At 41.8% G+C, this 23572-nt stretch overlaps 1 protein-coding gene across 4 annotated transcripts in view; it reads left to right on the plus strand.

The window, feature by feature from the left end:
• Positions 1-23572, plus strand: part of DPP6 (dipeptidyl peptidase like 6) — a 571473-nt gene that overhangs the window by 388074 nt on the left and 159827 nt on the right. For all 4 annotated transcript variants that reach the window (XM_080383697.1, XM_080383699.1, XM_080383696.1 and 1 more), the window contains exons 2-3: positions 1211-1325; positions 7926-8024. In XM_080383697.1, the coding sequence (XP_080239823.1) occupies positions 1211-1325; positions 7926-8024 (214 nt within the window). The remainder of the gene's footprint in view (positions 1-1210; positions 1326-7925; positions 8025-23572) is intronic.

Genomic DNA, 23572 nt, shown 5'->3' on the forward strand with positions numbered 1-23572 from the left:
AAAACTGTGAGGTTTTCCTGACCTCCCTGTTCAAGTCATTTTGCTGTGTATAAGAAAAAGTTACAGTGAGTGAAACACTTTCTCTGAATTACAGAACTCAGTCTATTATAAATCTTTTTGTTTTCCTGATAAAATTAAAAAAGAAAAAAAGAAGAATCTTTTAAAGAGGTACCAGCAGGTCTGTCTTAGACCCTCCTTCCCTCATAATCAAAGAAATAAGGCAAAAGTTCTAACCTGGTGAGGTAAATGAGAAGGAGGAGCATCCAGAGTTGTTCTGGCTGTGAGGCCAGATCCCTTGAGTGAATTCAGCTTTCCAGGAAAGTGAAGTGTGCTGATATTTCATACAATTCCTGGGGATGCTTCAATGTGTGCATGAAATCTCATTTAGTGCACAGTGCTAAGGAGAATCCAGCAAAAAGCATGAAAGGGATAAAGTGCAATAAATATTTAAGATCATGTGAATGCGAACACAGCACTTCATAAAAGCCTCAGTCTCGAGAGCAAGAGTGCTGTATACATCGTAGACAGAACATATGGTACAACCACAGTGAAGTCAAAGCTAATCAGTGAATAGTGATGGAGCTTTTATTCTAAAGTTTTAAGGATGTGATTAAATTTAATGTATGTGCTAGACATGAAGCCTGTCTTCACATTCTCAGACCTACCAGCCTGCGAATGCATGCAAGGTGGCCTGAGGAGATGTGATATTTTCTGGGATGGCAGGAGAGTTCACCATGGGGATATCCTTATTGATTTTTTACTCCATACATGCCCCTGTGAATTATTTATCTTCCTGTATTCTTCTCTGGCATCTTATTATAAGTCTCTTGAAAGTTACAGTAAAGCTCTTTATTCCCAGACTTGATGAGGGTTGGTAGGAAATTGGCTTTTGATAAGTGAGTTTGGATCGGTGCTGGTGGGGATGGCTGGTGCCTGTATGCAAGGAGGTGATGGGGAGTGTGGGTTTCGCTACCGTATATCCTATGGGTGCCTTGCGTTTATTCGTTGCACAATATGATTTGGCATGGATTCAGTTAATAACACAACATATTCTAACAGCATGAATTGTATTTGGCTGATGGGCTTCACCCACCATGGTCGCAGGGTGCATGTTGTCGTTTTGCGGATGTACATTGCTGTTTGGGTTCTGCTGTTTGTTTCCTTGTCTAAGTGCCTTTTCTAAATGTTCACTTTCCTTTCATGTTTCTAGGAGCTGGTGGGGAGTAATCCTCCTCAAAGAAACTGGAAAGGAATTGCAATTGCCTTACTTGTTATTCTTGTTATCTGCTCCCTGATTGTCACCTCTGTTATACTCCTGACACCAGGTATTTATAACCTTTAACTCACTTCCATTCTGTTTTTCATCTGTAATTTTACACTTCCAAGGGTAAAGGGATTGCAAACTGACTGCAAAGCCAACATCAAAGGAATCATCCTTCCTGTTCTTTATCTTGGTGTGACACTGAGTTCAAGGCCATTCTTAGGTAGATTGTTTTAGAGATTTACACTTCAATTCAAAGATCAGGGCTGTTGAGCTGAAGGTACAAGCCTGAACCTTGGTGGCCTAAACATGGATGGGGAGTGTTATTTTAGATGTGCCAGGGTATGAGAAACATCTGCATAGAGCAGTCAGTCAGGTCGCAGAACTTCCTGAAGTTCAGCCACATGGAGCAGCAAACCCAGGTTGGGTGGAATATCCCAGACCATCTGAAATGGCATCAGATGCCTATGCTTAGGCATGTGACTCCCATCCCATTCATCTGGATTGACTTTTTTTGATCAGACTATAGTATTTCATCTTTACAAAGCAATTCCAGATAACTGTGTGTCAGATAGCACTTAACGACAGCAAATAATTAGTAACTTCCCAAGAAGGGATTCTTTGCATTAATACCCTTACCAAGCTTCAGCAAAGTTCTGTGCATGTAACCTCTGTAAATTACTTCTCTTACAATAGCTGCTGAGCTTGTAGGCTTGAATTTTAATGTGGTATCATTATGATTATTGATTATTACATATTTATACAGCCCTGTAAATTTCTGTGCCTACTTATGGTGTAGAAATAACATGCTTGTGCGGCTCTGAGAAGATTGTGATCTGAATATGAAAAGGCAAACAAGAGAGAGACAAGACACAGAAAAGAGAAGTCAGTGTCTGAAAGGGTGAGGAGCTACAAAACACAGGAGAAGGCAGAATATCATCTGCAGAAGGACATAGAGGAGAGGAAAAGGGGCTCCTTCTTGAATGAGTACATGCGAGGGATTCTAGGGGACAACAGAGCAAAGAGCACAGAGCTGAGGAGGGGAATGGACACGAGGGAGAAACAAAACCGTAGGAAATGGAAGAGCAAAGGATGGTGAAGTGGAAAAAATGAGGTGGAAGTTGTGTGGTAGAAATTTCTAGCTCATAGCATGTGAATCACTACGTTATCCTTTTTTTATTTATCATGATTCCATGTCCAGTTTATTTCATGCTATCCTGAAGTTTTCAATGGAAATGTAAGTAGCACATTGTCATGCCAGAGTAATTAAGTATTTAAGCAATTAAGTTAATTAAGGTTAAACATAATTAAGGATCATTTTTAAATTACCTTTGCTAGGGTTCAGATTCAATACTATTGGGCAGTGCAGTTCATCTCTGAGATGTTTTGGGGTGTGTTCTGTGGACCGTACTCAAATCAGGCACCATGTACTTGCAGTGAAAAATATCAACCCTTACGCATTATGTGCGGAAATGTTGCCTTCTGTTTTATAGAAGTGCAGTCCCAGACTTTTCAAAAATGCATGCTGAAGCGCAGGTTCCTTAACCCATACCTGTGGGCTTCAAGAAGCTGTTGGTGACTTGCACTGCATAGAGGAGATAATGAGTGACACTTCCATTGAAGAGCAGGATTCTGTATAGATAGATACATAGGAAGAAACATAAAAATAGCTTTTTTCAGTCCTAAATACAGTCAAAGTCACAAATATTTCCTTTTACAAGACCATCTGTAAGAATGATTTCTTTATAAGGTTGATATCTGGTGAGGATTATCAGCTCTGAATTCAATTCTGAGCTCCACTGTAGACCTCATTTAGGAATTCTCCTGAATTCTGCTCCCATTTCTCCATAAAGAAAATCACATATAAATCCACTAATGACTATTATGACTATAGATACTGCAGTATCTATATGCAGTAGTCCAGATAACTACCTAGGCAGAAAAGGTATACCAATCATTGAGACCCTGGAGTTAATGTTCTCTAATTTAGGAAGATACAAGTAAATATGAGTTATTGTGATGACATTCTATTTTACGTAGCATGAAGTAGGAATGCGAAATACCCACATTCAGTTATAAATAAAATTCACAAGTGTATTTGTGTTTAATTTTTGTATTTTCATAGAAATATATGCACACACAAAGTGTTTGGGGTATGTATGCACACACATGCATACACACAAATCACACGGGTGTTAGTATGTACTTAGCAACAAGTCCAAGCAGCACAGTTAAAGAGTGCTTAATATTTAGGAATATGCAAAGTTATTTTCCATGCTAGAATTTCCATTCATGGTTTTTGAGATTTCCAGTTACCTGATCTGCTGGTAAACTGGATTTGGGTTGTTTCTTCCCCTGCTGGTGTTTCAGAACTGTCCCCTACATGCAAATACAAAAACTCTGAGCTCAGTACTGCTTCTGTTTTTAATATGCATCCAGACTGCTTCATGGTGTGACTCTGCAAAGGGTAAAATAGATAGCTTAGGTTGCTGCTGTGGCTTGGTAGCAGCCGACTTCAGTCTTCGTTTGGGCCACTGGCCCTGGAGCTTGTTATGAGGACATGCTGTGGCAGGGGGTAACAGCAGGCTTGTTTGGCAAGCATTTCCCACCAGCCAGTGCTAAGCCAGACACTGAGGCTGGTTTGACAAACATAAAACATATTACATTGATAATCCTGGCTGGGGATAGCACATTCTGACAAGGTAGGAGTAGGGGAGATGGAGGAGCCTGTCTGAAAGGAGATGCAGAATCTGAATTTCCCTGCCATCAAATAGTGCAGTGGAAGAAGGAATGTTTATCCTTTGGTAGCCAAACTGAAAAATAAGTGATGGATATTGGAATAAGATGCAATGAAGGGACAGAAGGACAGTGAAGGAAGGAAGTGAAGCAGTTTTTTCTATGTTCATGGGGAGCTACTGCCAAGTGCAAGAGTGACATCAGGAAAAAAAAAACCCAAAAAAAACCCTCTTCACTGGAAATGTCTCAGGTGGGGTGATGCAGTCTGGCATGGGCAAAGCACAATGCCTGAAAATACTTTTAATATTATTTTTAAGTTGGTAATATTTTTAAGTCTTCCTTCTTATAAGAATGTTGGCATCAAGACTGACACTGTCATACCAGTACAAATAACCTGTTGCATTTTACTTCTGAATGCCTTACTTATTCCTGTCTAGCTTGGCCCTTTCCCTGTGTGGGAAACCGTTATTCTCTAAGTATTTGCTGTTGGTTCAAAGGCCTGTTTCGCAGTGCAATACCAAGGCATGCAAAGCAGAGATGCTGTAAACCCAGCACTGCACATCATGTGATCCCTACGGAGAGTAATCTGGGACGTGTATGGGATGGAGTGCAGCATGCAGGCTTGTGGTCCCTGTTCAGGCAAAGAAAAGTGGTTAACTGGACCCATAACTTGCATCACGATGGTGGCATTTCCCAGTACTGTGAAAGCTGGGGTAGTCTCCTTGGTAGTCTCCTGCAAATGCAAGAGTGAGTGGTAGAATGGGGAATGGGGAAGGTTTGCTTAACAGAACAGATAATGATTAAGGTATTTAATAATTGAGGAAAAAGGGGATTTATATATCTCTCCAAGAATCTTCTGCAAAGCAGGCCAAACCTTTAAAGAAGGTTTTAACTCTGGATTCAGCTGCGGAAAGGCTGAAATCTGTGCTGCTCTGGGTTTCTCAGAGGCAGGTCACTCACCCTGCTTTAAGATTAGCTCATAAACTGAGAACAACGCTCTTTGCATTCAGCAGACATTGTAATTACAGTAGCAGTGCTTTATTGCTAGCTAATGCTTAGGTCTTATGTTATAAAATCCTAATAAAATTTCAACATTTTAATGATTTGTGTATCCTGGGTACTCTAGAACAATATTTTCAAAAGAAGTAGTAACGTGTGGAAGTTTGCATTTAATTACACAACAGCACACCACATGCGCGCAGTTGCCTACGCCGAGATTCTTTGATTTCGTGTGTGTGTGAGTCCTGCCATTCCACCCACCTTTGAAAAGTGTGAAGCTATTTATACAAACGATAAAAGTGTGGGACTGAGCCTTTCCTAATTGGCGGTTGCTCACTTGTCACAGCATATGGTCCCTGTATGGGTCCCATCCCAGCAGTGTTTGTGTATTTATATGAAGACACGCAAAACTATAGATATGCATGTGTGCACGTGCACGCGCACAAATCTGAAGAGAGGACCCAACCCTACAGAAATATTACTGCAGGAGGCAGTAAGGGAATCTCAGCAACATGCCTTGGGCAGGCTCCTGGGCGTGCATGCTTCACTTGCTCCCTCTCCCTCCTCCTGCTGTCCCTCAGGAGGAGTTTGAAGCGCTGTGAAGATATGGAAATGGTGCAGCTCCCGGACTGCTGTCTCCACCCTGCACAGACAGAGGGAATGAGAAGGGCTTCCCACCCTGTCCCTTCCCAAATCTCCAGCACATAGGTTTGCTGGTGCCTGTCCTTATGCCCTCATGGTGGGAAAGAGGGTATCCTTGCCCTCAGGGTGCGTTTGGGAAGTGATGCCTGGTAAGCCCAGGCTGTGCGTGTGCTCCCATCTCCTGCTCTGCACCACCTGGTCTGCCTGGGGACCCAGTGCTGGGACCTTGCACCATGGTGGGAACTAGCTGGCACATTTCCTTGGAGTTCCCCTGACCTGTATTTTCCATTTTAATAAATAAAACAATGCAGAAGAGCTTGGCATAATGCTGTCACAGATAAGGATTTGGCTGAGGACCCATATTAATCTGTCTTGGTATTTGGGAGCACATTGAGCAGTGTGATTGCTCAGTCAGACCTGGACAAATAAGAAAATTAAAGAATATAATTTAATTTGGTAAAAATTATAGTTTCTATTGGAATACCTTCTAGCCGAACAAAACACTGTAGGTAATTTTCAATCATCTCAGGTACCTCAGGGGCTTCAATTTAGTGTAGTAAAGAAGACTTTTTTCTGCTAGTAAATGGCTTCAGAGAGTCTGACTCCACTGTTTCTAATCACCTGTATGTTCAGTGTAAGTTTATCACTAAACAACATTACAGATCACTCAGGCTGCATGATATCAATAGGCCTCAGGCATGAGGATGCTGTAGTGAGTAGAGATGCTGAAGCACACATCCCTGCTATGGAAATACTCAGAATGTGGCTTCATGTGTTCCTTTAAAGAGCAAATGTGTTTAAAGCTGACTGAAAGGTTTCCATGAAAATATTTTTTCAGCAAAAAATTGAATGTTGAAAACATTATTTATAGAAGGTGATTGCTTGTCATAGCAAAAAAAAAAAAAAATAAAAATCACTGTTAAGAGCAAAAAAGAAAAGAAGGAATATATTAATCAAAATTGTTGGGTTTCGTTTTTCTCTAAATGTTTAATCTTTGAGAAAATTAAAAAATATTTTCTTATAAACTAAGTACCCACTGTAGAATTCTGTGATGAAATATATGTGCTTTTCATCTGTAAGGCCCAAGAATCCATTGATTCAACATAAACACTTCAGTTACGATCCCAGGAGCCCCTGGGGAGTGTTTATGAGAACTGTTACGTAGTGGAGACATGGTGATAGAAATGAGAAGGTATAATTGTGGCATGGGGGAAGATGCTAACTGCAGCAAACTTCAAGTGGTTAAATTTGTGCCTTTATTCTATTCAGTTGGACTTAAGCGCGTTTAGTCTTGGTGACATCCTAGATGAGACAGATTTCCTTGTAGCAATAATATATACACAGAAAGAAATCAGTTCTGCATTTTCTTCAGATTGTGCTTTGTCTCAGAAATCTATGGACAGTCTCTGGCTGAATCACGAGAAATGTGGAGAGGACCATGTAAGGGACAGTGGAAGAAGAGATACAGCACGTATTTCTTTGGGGGAGAAAGTGCTACAGAGCAGAGGAAGGAAGAATTAACTAAATGAAGAACACTTTTGTTATTACAAGTTGATCTTACAGGATCTTAAACTGACAGTCTGGTTCTTCATTGTAAAAGCTGTCCAGATTCTCGTGTTTGCAAAAGAAACTATATATCTTTTCACTAAAAATTAAAATCAGTACGGGACAGCTATGCGACACCTAAGGATTTAGGGTTATGTCTCTCAGATTTTTCAAAAGTGTTCCTGCAGCCAAGTGTCTGATTCCCATGGAAAATTTTTTATGAATTCCTGAAGTAATCCGTATGAGCCCTTCTAAGGCTAAATAATTTTCCAAATGTGGTTCTGCATGACAGTTTTTAAGGAAATAAAAACATAAGCTATAAAAACTTGGTCACTTTTAATTACGATTTTTAAATTTATCTGATGATTTCAGAATAGTCTTAGTGCTAAGTAGCTTTATAATTCTTCAGAATAGTCAGGATTGTATAGCACTATGACATCTGTAGGTTTGTTTTCATAACTTTAAAAATCTTTTTGGATCAGTTTATGCCTGAAAATGTGTAACCACATCTTGGTTTTTTTGTAGTTGCTGAATACATGCATAAATAACAAGGAGGTTTCTGTTCGTGACCCACTGGATGGTCCTTTTATAACACTGACAATGGGAAGGGGCTTAAGCATGGCAGAATGCCTAACGTGGACTGTTCCAAATGAGATATGACGTGGCCCTATTCACAGTTGCTGTATTTTCAGATACATTTCAAAGTTGAAGTAATGGCAGTTTGTTTTCAAATCTTTTACAGTTGAAGACAACAGCTTGTCTCAGAAGAAGAAGATAACAGTGGAAGATCTCTTCAGTGATGATTTCAAAATTCATGACCCAGAGGCTAAATGGATAACTGGTGAGTGAGGCATGAAGATGTTGCAGTGTCTTTGCTTTGCTTCCTTGCCCCCTGAGCATCTTTTTAAAATTTTTTAATTTATTTATTTATTTCTGTATTCCTTCTGTTCTTTATTTTGCTTCTGAAATTACAGAATCAAGGAGTGGTTGTGGTTGGAAAGGACCTCAGGAGATCACCTTGTCCAACTCCCTGTTCAAGCAAGGGCAGCCAGAGCTGGTTGCCCAGAGCCATGCCAAAATATTCAATCATAAAATTCCTATTCCAGCTTTCCTCCTCATAAATATGCAAACACTGCTGCTCTGTTATTATAATTTTTTTTTTTATTTAGGGCTCTCCAGTGGGCTCATAGCTATGCATTAAAAACTAGAGCCTTTGTCCCAAAGAGTATTCAGTAGGTGATGTAGCATGAGGTTGGAAGAAGTGGTTGGAGCACTATCAGTCATTATTTTACCATAAACAAAAAATCAGGTTTATATTCCCTCATTGAAACTCTTTTTTCCAGCAGAGAAGTGAAATATTGCTAAGCAACAGGCAAACAGTGGTCCAGCAGCAGCTGGGCTGGTGCTTGCACACAAGCTATGTGCTCTTTTTATCCTCTGCTGCCTTACATTTTCTAGTCAGGGGAAAACCAAATAATGCTTGAATTAATGCATGTAGTATTTTCTGGAGTAGAGCTGTTTGGGGGGGATGTAGATTCCAGCTCTCGCTGGAAATCGCTGCAGTTGGAACAAGCTTTGGCGAGAATAAAATGATTTGTGGTATGCTGTTCATGTAGGTTCCAGTCCAACTCCTATTATCACTGAAGTTATTAGTTTTTCTTTTGAATTTAATGGGGAACTGGATGAAATCCTTCCACGTGTTTGGCTTTCCTTGTCTTTTATGTCCATTGGGGAACAATTTTAATACCTGTACTGAAAAGAGAGAGTGTTAAAGGGTAGTGCTGAATAAACATGTTCCCCAGCTGCCCCCAGCACAGCTGTCTCCAACTTCTCCCACCAATTCAGCTACAGGGGAATGCAATTGCAGACACCAGGCACCTTCACAACCACACCTGACGATGGGCAGGAGCTCTTTTTCAGGCTCAGTGTACTCCTGGGAATGGTGCTGCCCATAACCACTCTCTGGGAATAATGATAATGGAAACATTAGCTGCATCGCCGTTCAGAATTATTTGTCTAGCATCCTTTTTTTAGCACTGCTATTCCTAATAGCCCTAATGAAGGAAGAGGTGTCTTGTTGAAAGCTTTACTTCTATTTTCTTTCTTTGGTAGAGTACAGGGGAATGATGATGTTAATGCATTAGCTTAATTCATAAATCTAATTCACGAGTTTATTTAATTACAAACTTTTGCATGAACAGAGAATGAAGTATTGCCTTAGAGCTAGGTATTATATCCCCCCTCTGGTGAGTATAGCTTTACATGGACAGAAGGCATATTTTCCACAAAACTGCAGTCTTCTGTGAAAAAAAACAGTATTTCTCATGCTTTTCCAATTATGGGCACATACTGGTGCCATATAAAGTTTTATTAAGACTCCAATCTTGAATGTTTTCAAATCCATCTCAGTCCTCCCATGTACTCTTAGTGTCTGCAGCGCAATCGAACATCAGTCTTACCTGATCTGAAATTACTAAAATACTGTTTCTGCAATGGACAAAGCACAAAATAGTATTGTGCAAACATGCACAGATATTTTAGAAGGGCTTGTTCTGTTGTTGTGCTACTAATACCATTGATACTGACTTTAATACATCCAGAGGACGTTTTATAAAGCCAATAGATATTCCTGAAATTTACCCAAGGGTGACTTCACATTTAAGGGCAAGATGCTAATCTGAAATGTCACTCATCCAAGGACCCAAAGCCATTTTACAACACTAATTACTTTTCTGCATTATAGTTGTTTTTCACAGCTTTCTCTAACTGGCTAAGTGGTGAAATCTTGATTAAGGTCCCTGATAAGCAAGATGAAAGACCAGTAGCCCAATTCCCAAGCACACATTGCTGTTGGTCTCCCATTCTCAGTTTTTATAATGCAAATTAAAGAACCTGAAAATGCCAAAGCCAAATTCATAAAACATTATAACAAGAGTGTTGGAATGCCTTAGCAGAATAACTGCATATTTTAAACCTGCATGTTTAGAATGGCATGACTCACAAAATGAATTAATGTTTTGTGGGGAATCTGCATAATTGTTAAAATATAGGTAGCTGTTGTGTATCCTTCTTCCCCTTCTTCTCCTGTTAATTATACAGCAAAATATCACGGTCATTCCGAGATCTGCAAAATTCAGTCTTCTTGGCTTCTCAAAGCTCTGTTTCTTTCCTTTCCCTCTTCATTGTTGCAGAAGATAGGAGTTTGGTGGTCTTGCCAAAGATGAAGCATGCTGCACGTTTAGGAGTATTTGAATCATCTCAGGGATTTGCTCTGAATATAGTTTAGTCAGTAAAATATCAGTGTTCTTCCCAGTAAGCAAGGGGCTAATCCAAACCATCTGAAGGAGCAAGGTCTTTCCTTTGACCTGAATGAGTCTTAGAACAAGTGTTAAAATAATAATTAAAAAAAAATAAAATAAAAAGTTATTTCTATTCAGGGTGGCACTTAAAAATATACTCAAAGCTCACTGATTGATGGGATGAGCTGATGTTTAACTATTTTCTGGATTCCCAGCGGGCAAGTGGAAAAATAACATATTTCTGATTGATAGATTTGTCATTCCATTGATTTTAAAGGAGCTAGGGAGAAAGAGAAAAAAAAAAGAAGAAAAAAAAAAGAAAAGAAAAAAAGAGAGCCAGTCTCAAAGCTGTCATAACTACACTTTCAGTGCAAAGGTTAGAGGCTTTCTCTAAGCTTTCAGTCACAACTTGTGGCTGTTTTGTGGATGTTTGCATCTTTTTCTATTGGAATTGCAATTAAATTTACTTACACGAAGTGAGAGATGTGCAAAGATGGAACTTTGAACTTTTGACAATTTTTGTGATGCTACTGTCATTTCAAATTTCAGTTTGCAGTTTTTATCCAGTGGTTTAGTGAAAAGAAAGATTATTTTGTTTAATTAGCTGCTGTCTTTTACTGCCCTGACCGTTGTTGTTATTGACTCAGTTAAGAGCACTCGGGAGGTGAGCACATTCATAGACCAGAACTGACTGCGCCAGTTATTTCTAGTTGCAATTCCAGGGACTGCTATTGCTTAGATTTTCCCTGTAGTGTATGTAAACGCTGGATTTATTGCAAAGGTTTCATGTAGAGGAATTACAGAGGAATTAAGGCAAGTTAATTAACATTGATAATATACAGCTGGGGGCTGTCTTCAGGGGCGGTGGGTTGGCTGACCTGGACAATGTGCAGCTGTGGCTGGTTCCTGCTGAGTAGTTAAATAGCTCTAAGGGGGATGGGAGAGGAGCCCTGGAGGAAGAGAGACCTGGAAGAAGCAGAGGGAGGAAAGAGTGTGCCCTGGATGTAGGAGAGACAAGGAGAAGGATGCAGCAGAGGCAAGAAGCAGGGTGGACTGGCCTGAAGAGGATGAAGAAACAGCACAAACAGTAGATGAACTTTTGAAACCTTATGGGGCATTGGTGGCTGTGCTGGGGCAAGGTGGGGGAACCTCTTATTGAAGTTAACCTGGTATGGGGTGGTGAAAGCCTTGCTGCAGCCCACTGGTTTGCTAGTGCTGCGACAGTTTCACTTCTCAAGACAACATAGTATATAGTAGTATAGTATATATGGTACACAATAGTTGGTATAAAGCAGTGAAATACAGAAGGTCTGACATTGTGCTGGTGATCATATGCCATCTCCCTGCCCTGCAATCCAAGTGCAAAGAAGCTGAGCTGCATCTCTGTTCCAGCCCCATCCATCTCGTGCCTTCTCCTGTGCTCATGCCTCGGTGCATCACACCACGCACAGTTCTGTTATCATCCTCTGTTGTGAACTCCCCTTTACTATACAACTAGAATCATGTTGTCCATATGCTAAGCATGCATATGAGCTCCAATTCTCAGCTCGTCTCGTACTGTGTATCTTAAATGTTGTATTTGGTCATTTCCTCGTTTTGCGTATCCTCTTCCATACATTGTCAGGAGTTGTGCCTGACCTTTCCTTAGCCCTCTTGCAGATGACTGATGGCCCGCTCATTAATCTAGTTTCTGACTGCTTATCAGTTCTTCTCTTGAGCTCTACGTCACTTCTAATTAGGTTTTACAATTACTAGGCTTTTCTGGTAATTTCTCTCACACAGGACTTTAACTCAGGTTTCTGAAAAGCTCAGTGGGATGCTGCAGTGTTCCCATAAAGGTGGTCAAAACCCAGGATAAAGAAAGGTGCTAGCATTTCAGGCTGAAGAGCAGCTCAGTTGCCTGATTCATCCTGAAATCAATAATTTGTCATCGTTACCTGGATCTGGCCTAAGAAGCTGGTCGGGCAATGAGTGCTGCCTTTGTGGCCCTGCACAACCGCAAGGATTTCCGTCAGCTGTGAACCTCACCTCCAGCATCTCAGAACACTGGGGGAAACCCCTCCTTTTTCACGGGGTGGCAGCATCCTGTCCAATGTCAAAAAAGGCAGCAAAGACAGAATCATATATACCGCTTATGGAGACTTATGCTTATCTTCTGTCTTTGTACTTAATGGCAAAAACATTTTGCCCACGTTGAAAGCACTTGGCTGCTGTTGTAGTTAGAAAAACATAATAGCATCCTGTAATATACTGCCTGTGGTTATTGCGATTGATTGGATGCAACAAGCAGTCATTATTTACTTCTTGGAGGATGTTTTTCGAGCCTTGCTGTTGGCATCTTGCAAGACAGAGTGTATGTATCAGTGGCTGTTGCCAGGATTTTTGGCTGTATGTTAGTGACTGGAGGCTCCAAATAGGAATGCATCTTCTGTCTGCTAGACACTGGCCAGACTCGGCGAGACAGTCCTTGCACAGAGGTTGTAGCCAAATGAGAAGAATAAAGAAAATGAAGAGCACAATATATTCAAGCAGTGAGGAGCACTGAGGCACAGGATACCAAAGGACATGTTCAGGGCATAGGAAGTTGACTTAAAATCTGAAAATCAAGACCTCCTCTCTAAGGTCCCTGCCCACTTGCTTCACCAGTAACACTGGCAAAATAATATTTATTCTCATCCGAAGAGGCATAGTGGGTAAATTAGCAAAAGGCTCTGAATGGCATTTTCAGAAAAGGCTCAGTTATTTGGAAACCTGCCACCCAGTGAGAGCCAGAACCACCGATTGCCTGGCTCACAACTGAGAATGGCAGTGAGGCTTTTATATCAAAAGTCCTGAAAAATGCGCTAATAACTAATATGTAAATATAACAGAGCAATTTTTTTATCTTTAATACTGAAACACATATGTTTTGTGGCATGTTTTGCTAATAACATCATAGAATCTCTAGGCTCTTTTAAAGTCTAATATTGAATTTAATGACCTAGAACTAATAAGTTTTATTTACCATGCTGAAAAAAATCATCATGTAGTAACTAAGGTAATTTATTTCAGTTTACCTTTAGTAATAATGCTCAGATCAACAATACTTGGATAGCCCAAATGCCCTCAAGTCTTATTTTGTGCAGTGTAAGTTCATTGCACTGTATTGATAAAAGCAATGATGCATTTCAAATGATGCAGATGCATGAGGAGGAAATGAATTATTTATCGTTTGGTTTGGATACATACTAAGAACTTTGTAAGAAAGTGCTAATATTTTTCATTGTGAAAAGGGTTTGCATTTAGGTACCACTCTGACAGCCCTTCAGACTAAAATTGCCCTGCTTGAGAGCTACAACAGTTAGCTGGAGTGCAGCTTCCCTGGGCTGCTTGTCCATGGGCCGAAAGATTAACCACTTCAAGCAACCATCCAAATTGTAAGGCAGCAGAAGCCTTTCCTTTGGCAAGGATGAGCTGTTGGCATGAAAGAAAACCTCATCTTTCTGTCTATCATCGGAGGAACAAAGTTGCCGTGCAGTTTGCGGTCTTGTGGGTGTTTGGGGTCTGCCTTAGGAAGGAGCCACACCGCCATGCAGGTGTGTTTGAGGTGCTGCCAGGTGAGCACCCCAGCATGGGTGCTGCCAGATGAGGGCCACACACTCACCCCAGCCCCTACCTTATGTTAAATGAATGTGAGCTAGAAACTGTTCACAGGTTGTTAGTGTAAACCTGGTGAAGGCATAAATAAAATTGGGATATTCACTTCGTTGTCCACCTTGCTAAACAGAGATACTAAATTCAATCTAGTTTAAATATGTGTTAAAAAGGCTGAAGTGATTGGGTTTACTGGTCTTAATCGTTCAAAGAAAACTTGCCCCATTCCCAATTTAATATCCCATCTCATGGTAGCTTGTTTCTGCAATATTTTTTGTGAGAGCTCTGGCTTTTCAAACACTCTTGAAATATTTTCTAAGACATGCAGCAAGTTACTTGGAGCACAGCACTTCGGTTTGTGGTGTTTAAGGTTTCAGTGAACTTCCTGCCCCAACTGCAAGGAGCCCCACAACCCTGAGAAGCTGTAAGGCTGACCTTATGCTGAGATAAAGACAAGCCACTAAAGGAAAGCGCTGTGTGGACCAGAGGGAAAGACTGGAGAAGGATCTTCTGGTCTAGCACCGCACAGAAGTGTGTGGCAGTGCTGCTCCATACCGATGTGGAGGTTTTGTTGGGGATGGCCTTCAGAAACCCTCTGTTGTGATTCATGGAGATATGCTAGTTAAGGAAGCCCACAGTGAGCTTTTAGGTAGTGGTGGTGTCAGTGGAAGTATCTGTGCTTTAGAGATGGGTGATTACTATTCTTAATCTAAATCACAGAATCACCGAACAGTCGGGGTTGGAAGGCACCTCTGGTGGTCATCTAGCCCAACCCCCTGCTAAAGCAGGCTCACCTGGGGCAGGCTGCGCAGAGAGTCACTTCCATGTGGGTTTTGAATGTCCCCAGAGGAGACCCCACAGCCTCTCTGGGCAGCCTGTCCCAGGGCTCCGTCACCCTCGGAGTACAGACGTTCTTCCTCACCTTCAGACGGAGCTCCCTGTGTTGCAGTTTGTCCCCGTTGCCCCTTGTCCTGTCGCTGGGCACCACTGAGAAGAGCCTGGCCCCAGCCTCCTGCCACTTGTCCTTAAGATACTTGTAGATGTTGCTGGGATCCCCTCTCAGTCTTCTCTTCTGCAGGCTACGCAGGCCGAGCTCGCTCAGCCTTTCCTCATCAGGGAGATGTTCCAGTCCCCTCATCATCTTCACAGCCCCCCACTGGACCCTCTCTGGTAGTTCTCTGTCTCTCTTGAACTGGGCATGCCATTGCATGCCTTCACAAAGTGACATCCTGTGCTGCCAAAGCAAAATAGATAAGAGATCATGCTCTGCCACAATAAGCAAGAAGAGAAGAGTATGTTAAACCATCTGAATGATAATTTTGGTTTTGGAGCTCATCCTGGATCATCTTCTTCAGGGACTTCTGTGGATCTGTTCTCTGAGAGCACCAAAGAGAAGTTGCCCTAGTCCATCCTTCCAGCTGCCAGGCAATTGCCAAAGTTCAGTAGTGACAGTAACCTGTTCACTAAAGACAGGAAACCCAGGAATTAATGGCTTTTTAACACACTGTAATAGGCTGTGGAGGAGAGCACTTCTGCCATGTAGCTGTTTTGTTCATTACTGCTAGAGAGAACGAAATGAGAAATCAATTTGGCTCTTTTAAAAATTAATACAGTCTGCAGGAGCGAGCTGGGGAGGAGCTCTGTACCTTGGCTTTAGCAGCCCCTCCGTGCCCAGCTGCTCTGCAGTGCTGGGTTGCTGGTGGGGCACGTGTGCTGCTGTTAGACTGAGAAAGTCATCCTTCCACGTGTACAGCAACTTCTGAATTTAGAGGGAGAAATGTACTGGAGAAAGTCCTGTTGAAAATATTTTGTGAATATTGCACCCTAGAAAAGTGTAGTAATGTTGTAATGGTCAGATGGGGGTGTGGGGGGTGTTTGTGTTTTTATTGAGTAGTTCAATGGCTTGAGGACGTCAGGATTTTCATATGTGCCTAACACTATATTTAGGAGCCTCCATAGGTAACCTGATTTCTCCAAAACCTGCTCAGTCCAGACAGTCCCCTGTCTATCACTGAGTCAAATGTCCTCTTGAGGTACCAAAATATGGCCTTAGCTATTGAACATCTAAATATCCACATGCAGTAAAAATGGCCTCAGACTTTCAATGTGGTAGCTTTGTATTTTATGTCTCTGCATCTTGCCAGGTTGAGTGAAGAGTCTGGCCCAGGGACAGGGCTGGTGGCATGAAGGACACCTGGGAGAGGTGAGATGAAAGGGAACATGTGATGTGGAGGACATTGGCAGCGTGATGCTGCACAGGGAGGACAGGCTGCAGAGTCGCTTGGGGGAGAAGCCCAGGCAAGCAGGGAGGATCTTGGAGGTGTACAAGGAGGAGCAGGAGCTGGAGTTGTGCAAAGGGTGAAAATGAGCCTGGAAGTCAGTCCTGTGATGTTGCCTGAGAAATGGCTCAATGGCCTAAGATTAAGAGCTGGAAAACACATTCAATTGCTAAGGTAATATCAGAGGGAATGATTAGCAAATCAAAGACAGCTGGAAGAGGCAGGAGATGTCCTTGGACTTCACTTCTTGTCTGGGTTCTACTAACACCTACTCCCTATAACTGCCTAATTCTGTTCCCACTGACAAAGCAGAAAAAACAGGCTTCCCCCCGACAGGCAGCATGATGGTCGCACTCTCACGTGTTGCACCAGCAATCTGGGTTCCTACACTTTCTATAGCCATTAGCAGAAACAGATTCCCCATTTCCCTTTCAAGCCTGGCTCCACTAAAATTACTGCTTTTCTCTCCAATTAACTCAGCAGGGAGGCTGGTGGTGCCTCCTGTGGGGATGGGGTCTGCTAGTGAGGAGCAGCTTTGGGGAATAATTTGAGGTAACAGGTGTGTGAAAGCTAGGACCGCTTGGGCTCCTTTGTGTGTTACATTTGTTTGCAGATTTGTGGTGAAAACCCATGGGAATCAGGTAGATGCTGCCTCCTTTGCTCCTCCCCGCCGTCATGCTTTGTCACACCAAGGTGTGTTTCTGTGCTCTGTATTGCTGGCAGTGAAGGCGAAGCTGCTAAATTCAGTGCTGGGTCCATTTACCCTGCCAGCCAGGCAGATGTACTGCAGCTGCACCCAGTTCACAGGGGGGAGACTTTTGATTAAAAAAAAAAAAAAAAAAGGGGGGAGAACAGCAGGAATGGAGACAGGAAGGAAACGGCACACTGCCACGGGGATCGCTGCATCTGTGGGGGACTTTTGAAGATGCGGCTCACATCTGCAGTGTTTCTGCTGATGGAAGAAAAGGAACACACGCGGCAGTTCTGCCTATGTGCTTAACAGTTTGAATCCAGTTTAAAAAGGATTGGGTTTTTGTTGTTTTTTTTTTTTTTTTTTCATCTGTTTCAAAGCGGTTTTAAATCAAAACCTGCTGTTCTCGGAGCCAACAGAAAAGCACTGGTTTTAGCAGGGTTTAACTGGGAGAGGGATTAGGTGTTCCCTCGGTGGGTGCTAGCTATAAACCCAGATGAACAACTAGAGGTACAGCCTGACACCGGTAGATGCGCTTCCCCAGCTGACACCTGGGAAACAGGTAACGGTGAGCTCCCAGCTGTCCCCAGGCCCTGGGGAAGGGGGGAACTGCTGCAAAAAAAATTACCTTCCATAATCCTTTAAAAGGGTGGTTGTAACTGGAGCCTGGCTGGTTGAATTTGTACTAAAATAAAGCTAGGGTTTTTTTTCCTTTGCCTCTTCAGATGAGTGCAACACAGGAAAGAGGAGGGAGAGGAACAAGGAAAGCCATACTCCTGGGTGACGGAGCAAGCAGAGGGTGACAGTCTTCTCCTTTGCCCAGTGTCTTATCATGATCAAGGTTGCTTTGGGAGGGAGTAAGAAATATGTTTCTTCTAGATCCAGCACTGCTAAGGAAATCTGGGCAGGTAGGTGGGGACTCAGTTTTGAACTGCAGGTAAGGAAGATCAAGAATGAGGGATTGCATGAACTCGCTGAAGGATTTCCTAACAGTCAGGCTGGTGGAAGGGTAGAAAAGTTTTGGAAAAGGAGCACCTGGGAGATGAGAACCTAGGAAAAAACAGAGGGAGGAAATGAGGTGTGTAATCACAAGATATGCTGGGCAAGAAACACATTCAAAGGAGGATTGTAAAGGGATGATGGAGAAAGGAGAGGCACTTCAGGGTGTTTGGGCCTCTTAAGCAGCTGGTCCCAGTCACTGGATACTGCTGGTACCTTCAACAGTGATGGCCAGAAAGGTTTATGTCTTTTGACACAGTCCATCTTTAGGTGCCCTCTATTCTGCAAGAGGCAACTTCTTTACGTTTTCCTTTTCTTGTTTGGTTGTTTGGGGTTTTTTTAACTTTAAACTGAAGTACTTTTCCATTTTTCACACTGCCCTGTCCAACTCTGATTCCTTCTTGAAGGTTTTTCACTTGGTGCAAAGCACATTTTCCTAATTCAATAGCTTTTCCTGAGCTTGCTGCACTGCTCTTGGAGTGCTTACCAAGGATTAATTAAAGCAGTATGTGTTCTTCTACTTGTTCCTTTTAATGAACATTAAATAAATATATGCTGAGATACCATAATTTCATAATTTGGAGTTGGGAAATGCTGTATTTCTGGTGATTAAACTTTATATCAGATATTTATAACTGAAAATTTAGCAGGCAAAGATTTACTTATCTAAGAAAAGTCCCTGGTGAGCCTGGATCTCCTGACTGTATTAAGCTGTTGAACACATAAGAAGCAGTACTTTTTTTTTTTTTTTTTCCTTACAAGAAGTAGCACCAGACTTATATAATTCATTAAAAGACATTTAGAATTAGATAATTATCACTGATCAAGGGAATATAATTATACTTTAAAATGTAGATATACAAATTTCACATCAGTGAGTATTCAATTAAGAACTGAAGAGACCAAAGGTTTGCCCAGCCCCAGATCCTGTTTCCACCAGAGGTGAGTTGTATGTGCACAAGGACTGGAGAGCAGGGAACTTCACACACTTTTTAGCTCAGGGAATTACCAGATCCTCTTATAGTTTTTCTGTTTAGTAACCCCAAATGTTTTGCTCTTCCAAGTCACTTGCCAAGTGCCCTCCAGAGCCTTTTGCATCCACCACATCCTTCAGCAACCTGTTTCACTGGCCTAAGACCTGTTTCGTGAGGAACTGCTTCCTTCTGCTTACTTAGGAGCTTGCTCCTGTTTGCTTTGCTTGATGAGCCTTAGATTAGTACCTTGGACCATCCTTGCCATTTCTTGACTGTTTTGCATCTTTAATATATTGGTTTAGAGAGGATGGGATGGGAACTACAGGCAAGGATTACACAGGAGTATCAGGGTTGGCTTCTCAAATGTGCTCAAATGATTTGAGATTCATGGCACTTTAAGGCAAGTGCATGCATGTAATATAATTTGTTTGACCCCAAGGAAAAGCCAGAAGATTTTGCACTTTGTTAGAATTAAAATCTATAGGTCCCAGTACCAAGTTATACCACACTGAGTGATCACGATGCCATAAAATCATGTAATGTAGGTCCCCAGCAGGACTTCCACAGCTTTATGTGGAACCAGCGCTAGGTCTATACCCATACTCCTGAGTTTTAAAACCGATTACTTTGCTGACATCTCTTTCCATTGCCTGTAATGAGAAATAATCTCTGACAGAAAATAAGGTGATCCTGTAAGTGATCACGAGACAGAAGTGGCTGTGCATGCTGAGAAACAATCCCTGATGATCAGAGTTTAACACCTCTAAAAGCCACTTCTAGTCCCATGCTTAGCAGGGAAAGAACTCAAGGTAAGAAAGCCAGTATGAAGAGATGAAAGAAGGAAAACAAAACACAAGGACAAGAGTGGGGAACAACTCCCTAGGACATTGGATTGATGGGGAGAAGGAACTGAACAGGTAACCAGGTTTGTGTATGGCTGGGCAGGGAGTTTGCCTTCACAACACTGCCAGCTGCCTATGATGCCAAATGTTAATTTTGCTACTTGTCTTAAAGTTCCAGCTTCTGGGGACAGGTGACATACAACAATACTTAGTCTGAATAAAAAAGAGAATGAAATAAATGTTAATTTTTTTAACAGTCAAAGACATTATTAAAATTATATCTAAATGGCCATTCAGAAGCTAAACATAGCTGGAAGGTAAATGAAAATAATCTAGTATTTGATTTCCTTAGAAAATCTATTTTAAAATGTCAGGTTCCTTTGAAGATTTATACCTGATTTGTCAATGTTTAAGATTTATAATAATTCACAAAATCTGGTTAATCAGCTTCAAAGCATTTTCACTTTCCAGAGAAGGCAGATTACAGTGGTGTGGATGGAAAAAAAGTAAACAAAGTCTAGTAAAAAGGCAGGGGAAAAATTCGAGACTCAAGCCAAGAAGAGAAAAAAATTTCAGCTCAGAAACAATTTCCCCATAAAGGGCAAAATTTTTGATTTACTGGGATAAATTATGGTTACTTTGGCATGCAGTGGGTGAAAAATCAGCTGTACATTGAAGGGGTGGTATATCCAGCAGTTCAAAGAGACTTCAGGCTCATTACAGTTACGTTCAGTGTGGTCATTTATGCAGAGTAAGTCAGTCCAGGTGTTGCCTGGAGGTGTTGGCCGTGCCATGCGTGTGCTGTGGTAACACCTGAATACCATGGTACCTTCAGGTACCCTCAGCTACAAAGAACCAGCAAGACATGGACATACATATAAAATCCACCAATTCTGCCTGGACAAAGCATCCAGAATTTTTTCCAGGCGTCTAATTTATTATCACCCTAATAAACACTTATTCTCGGCTCGACAGTCAATTTTCCTGTTTCCTAGTGGAGAAGAGCCCACTGCCAAGCCCTGCTCCTGCAGCTAGTGCTGGTTGCTCACCCGCTGGCAGCAGCAGCAGAGAGCGGAGCTGGCGAGGGCTGAGCTGGCCCATCCGCGCCGTGACGGGGTTCACGCACATATGCGTGTACGTATGTGAAGCTGTTATCACTGCTGTTTGTTACTGCTTAGGCTGATGGACTGACTCATTTCACAAGACATACTTCTTGGAAGGCTTGTGCGTAAGCCAGGACTCTTATTCATAATTTGGAGGTATCTTTTAGTTCCTTATTCTCCTTCCCAGTGGGAGTGCAGGCTGTGATTAGTGGCATAAAAATTGCCTTAAAACATTTTTTTCAAAATATCACCAAAAGTCTATGTGTACATATACATATTTGTTCCATGTGTTCCGTATTTTCCTTCTTCCAGGTTTTAATTTCAGGGGCAGCATTTGTAGAGAGTTTACTATTAACTTTTCCTTTGAAGCATTTAGTTGATGCCAAACTTGGTAGCATGCATAAAACAACATTAAAACATGCCCTAAAACAGATTAACCTGTAATGTTTAGTCTTTTTTCTTTTTCTATTTTTAATGCTTCACAAAGGAAGATATTTTTATAAGCAGAATTATATACCAATAATTCTAAAAGTCCTGATTTTTTTTTTCCTAATGGGCACGGAATGGCTAATTTAGCTAAATTATCAAGCCAGGATAGTATGAGTATGAAAAACAGGAAAGGATTTGTTAGAATTCCACGTTTTATATTTGCTTTCCTTCTCTTGGGGCAGAAAACTAAGAACATATAATAATTTCTCCTTTGTAATCAACTTTTTTAGGGGAAACAATATTGCACAATACTCAGGAGATAACAATACTGAAAATAACATGGTTTTATCCAGTTTGAGGCACATTATCACCTTGATCACTACAGTGAGTTTGGGTTGCTCCATCCTAAAAAAATTGATTGTAGTGTGAATAGGCATGGTCCAGAGAAGGATGAAGACCATGACAGAGGAATGGAAATGCGTAATAAAAAGAATTGCCCTGAGTAACAAATTATGTAAGGATAGAAAATAAAGAAAAATAGGAAGAAGTCAAGTCCTTTTCATTGAATAAGGGCATTCTTTGGTTTTAATGCCATCTGCTGAAAACTATTGAGAAGATATTTTTGGACAAAAGGTTGGGGTTGACAAGGATACAGGAAAGGACCAGGCATTCATTTGATGTAGCCAGTTTTCATCTGTTGCACTTAAACCAGGTGTTGGTATCAGCCCTTCTGCTTCAGCACCTGCCTCGGCATGTCAGCCCTCCTAGCAGCAAACCCCCATTTATGCAAGGCAGTAAATGATGCAGGTTGTCGGTTCCTTGGTGCAGAAAGGAGTAGGAAATAACTCAAATCAGAAATTGAGGAATCATTTTTGGGATTTGGTATGGGACTCCCTGCAGGAGCTGGCCCGGTTGCTGCAGGCAAAACGATTTGAGATGTTCGGGGAAAGCTACTTCACTGACAAATTGTTTTCATTCACTCATCAGCTTAAAAACGATGGGATTGTATGTATAATTGCAAACTGCTCCTCCAGTAGCAGTTCTCTCGCATCTGGGTGCAGGGAGTTTCTGTTCTCCCCCAGGTGCCATTCCTTGCCAGGTCCACCGCCCAGCACCGCATCCAATTATTTATTAATTCTTCTTTGCGAGTGTTTAATGTGTTTCCATCGGCTCTGTAATATGGTGCCCTCTTGTGACCAGTCCAAAACCGGTAATCGTGCACTGGTGGCCAGAAGGTGTAGGATGTTGGGATTTCATGACATACCCAGCTTGATTTTCAAAAGTGTGAAATCAGGGTGATGGCCATGACTCTGCCAGACTCCTTGCACCGTTAAACTTCAGGAGTCACACTTCTCCAAACACACTGGAAATGACAGAGTAGCGTAAAAGCAATCATGAAATATTACCCACAAAAATGATTTAAAGTTTATCCAGAGCTGTATATTTGTGTATTTGTATATCCAGTGAATTTGGATATTTGTATACGCAGTGAATTTGCCTGTTAATATACAAAGATCTCATTCAGTCTGTACCGAAATTTCATTACGCTGCCCATGATAATAAAAATGAAAAGGAAGAAAAAAACCAAACACTTCATATTTTCTTTCCATCATGGCCACTAAACGAGAGTAATTTGGTTGGGGGCAAAGAGCAGGAGACAAGGAAATGCACAGAGGGATTAAGCAAGCAAGCTGTGGGGTCACATTTTAATGAAAATTTATTCATGGATTCCTTTTTTTTTTTCTCCGTGTCAAATGGATTATTGCATTAACATGTAACATTTTGGGTTATGCACTCCCCTGTGCGAAGCCGAACTAAATGAGGCAGATAAGCCCCGGTGCATTAGGCAGAGAAGAGAGCGGTCACTGCACGGTGCTGCACTGGCCTGGGGGACAGCGCGGGAGTGCTTGGAGCAGGCAAGGTGGGGACGAGCAAGCAGGAATGACAGCCTGAGCTCTCAGAGGAGCTGAAAACTACTATGGCAGAATCCCTGGAGGTTTTTATACCCCCAGTACCCACGCCGACCACGTCGCAGAGCTGGGATAAGCTGATACGCGCAACCTGTTGTCCGCACTTTGTTTCGCTGTTCAGATCCATGGTGAGACCATGAAAAATATGTGGGGTGTGGATAAAGGCGTTG

Source organism: Falco punctatus (assembly GCF_963210335.1).
Source record: "Falco punctatus genome assembly, chromosome: 4".
NCBI classification, from domain to species: domain Eukaryota; kingdom Metazoa; phylum Chordata; class Aves; order Falconiformes; family Falconidae; genus Falco; species Falco punctatus.